This window comes from Aulonocara sp. 'chitande type north' Nkhata Bay, linkage group LG18, assembly GCF_057382095.1.
Source record: "Aulonocara sp. 'chitande type north' Nkhata Bay isolate Kocher_YH1m ecotype deep benthic linkage group LG18, A_spYH_male_GT1.1, whole genome shotgun sequence".
NCBI lineage: Eukaryota > Metazoa > Chordata > Actinopteri > Cichliformes > Cichlidae > Aulonocara > Aulonocara sp. 'chitande type north' Nkhata Bay.
The window spans coordinates 21875777-21877550 of NC_141361.1; the positions used below are offsets into that span (position 1 = coordinate 21875777).

The 1774-nt window shown below is 36.7% G+C and overlaps 1 protein-coding gene across 2 annotated transcripts; it reads right to left on the reverse strand.

Annotated features, from left to right (window-relative positions):
- Positions 1–265: 265 nt before the first annotated feature.
- On the reverse strand, positions 266–1131 carry LOC147308495 (complement C1q-like protein 2). 2 transcript variants are annotated; one of them, XM_086273205.1, is made up of 4 exons: positions 973–1131; positions 882–927; positions 678–800; positions 266–546 (listed from the first exon to the last, which is right to left on the reverse strand). In XM_086273205.1, exons 1-4 carry the CDS (start codon positions 1129–1131, stop codon positions 266–268), a joined length of 609 nt encoding a protein of 202 aa, XP_086129331.1. The 2 variants fall into 2 exon arrangements, with proteins under 2 accessions (XP_086129331.1, XP_086129330.1); XM_086273204.1 differs by having other exon boundaries at positions 882–1131.
- Positions 1132–1774: the final 643 nt, after the last annotated feature.

The following is a 1774-nucleotide window of genomic DNA, read 5'->3' on the forward strand; positions in this document are numbered from 1 at the left end:
TGAAATACAATATTTTACACCTACTATACACTAATTCATATTTATACCTCAGTTGTTGTTGGGGGGGGGGGTTGTCTCACAATAGCTAGTAATACATTTTAAAGCTGAAGATACAAAACTATTCATTTTTAAAAATGTGTTATTTTTAGCTGTATTGAAATAGACTTCTCTCCACACCTTCACTAATAAAAAACAAAATGTTTTAAGGTTTTTCTCCTCACTCATATATGACTTTTCAACTATGCTTGTCTGAACTTCATCTTAGTCACAGAGGGAATAACAAATGGCCAATGAAGGTGCTGTGGTTGTTGTTATTATCATAAATCCAGGTGTTTGCACGGAGCCTCATGTACACCTGGTCTCCTGCAGCCAGCTGCAGAGTCATGCCATTGGTGGCTGTCTCATAGCGATTTCCAGCAGCATGGTTGTACACTGTCACCATCTGCTCTCCATTCTTCATCAGACGCAGCCCCATCGGTCTAGATGATATATTATGACCAGAGAAGCTGAAGTAATAAACTCCTCTGACCGGAGCAGTGAAAATACCTGGAGATGATGGACACAGTTACAACTTATAAGGCATTAAGAAGAGCAGTGGTAGTGAAATGCAGTACAAATACTGCAAAACTAACAAATAAACCCATGTGTACAAATACATATAATTATGGTAAGTTTACCCGTTGCAGGGTTGAAAGAGCCTGAGTTAAAGTAGACATTCCTGTAGAGCAGTGTGATCTCTGTATTGAATGGTCCAATATTTCCAACATTACTGATGGATGCACCAAATGCCACTCGACTGCCTTGTGGTGTAGCGTGAAAATAAGACATTATTAAAATGGAAAACATGGAATTAATGAAATAGCTGTGCAGTATGATCTTACCTTGGATCTCTGACCTCAGATTCGCCAACTTTTTCTCAAACTGCTTCTCAGTGTCCTTCAGCTTGGCCTCCAGTTCTTTTAACATTAAAGCAAGTTGGATGTAGTTTTTCTCATTCCCTGCTGAACAAGCTGCATTGATGACAGGACTCTCAGTTGGATTGGCTTCTCCTGCTTGGCCGTCCAGCTGACTTACCTCAGCCACACACAGGTAGAACAGGGAGACGGTTAACACAGTCAGTAAGGTCTTCATCATTTCACTCGTTCTGTTTCTCGGGATATGCTGCCTCTCCCTACAAGGCATTATATAGCATACACTAAAAGGAAGTAACCTTGTTTATTTTCTGAAAACAAAAAAACACATCATCATCTTTGTCATATCTTTTATTGTGTTGTATCAAAGGTTATTTTTTATTAGGCTTTTACAAGTAAACAACAGGATTTCCTTACACAAGTTCCCAATCAGGATGTGCATATCAGCAAATCACTAAGCTTACTGACAAGCTAGACAACATTTAATTGTTTTTCTTAAATCATTATAACAGATGTTGGTGTCACTTACATTTACAGCCATATAGACACCACCACATAGTATTAACACATTGTAATGTTTGGAAACTGGCCTTTTATGTACAGTGTTAAAACTTTATGCCACAGCTGCTCTATTAACAGTTTTGGTTATTACAGAAATTGTTTTTATGTTTCTGTAAAGATTAATCCACCAGTGTGCACAAGCTCTTTAATCAAAATGACTTTTTTTAGTATTAAAATATATTCTTGTTTGCCATGCATGAATTTCCAATTTTATTATTTTACAAAAAAAAGCAGCAAATTCAGCATCCTAATGAAAAATAATAATTTTCTTCACTGTTTTCAGTGAAGAAAATTATTATTTT

Bases quoted from the DNA above. Each gene is read 5' to 3' on its own strand.
- LOC147308495 (XM_086273204.1), bottom strand. From the start codon at position 1,131: ATGAAGACCTTACTGACTGTGTTAACCGTCTCCCTGTTCTACCTGTGT. The intron at 801-881 runs GTAAGATCATAC...CTACACCACAAG, and splicing joins TCTGAGGTCAGAGATCCAAG to GCAGTCGAGTGGCATTTGGT. The intron at 547-677 runs GTAAACTTACCA...CATCATCTCCAG, and splicing joins CTCTTTCAACCCTGCAACGG to GTATTTTCACTGCTCCGGTC.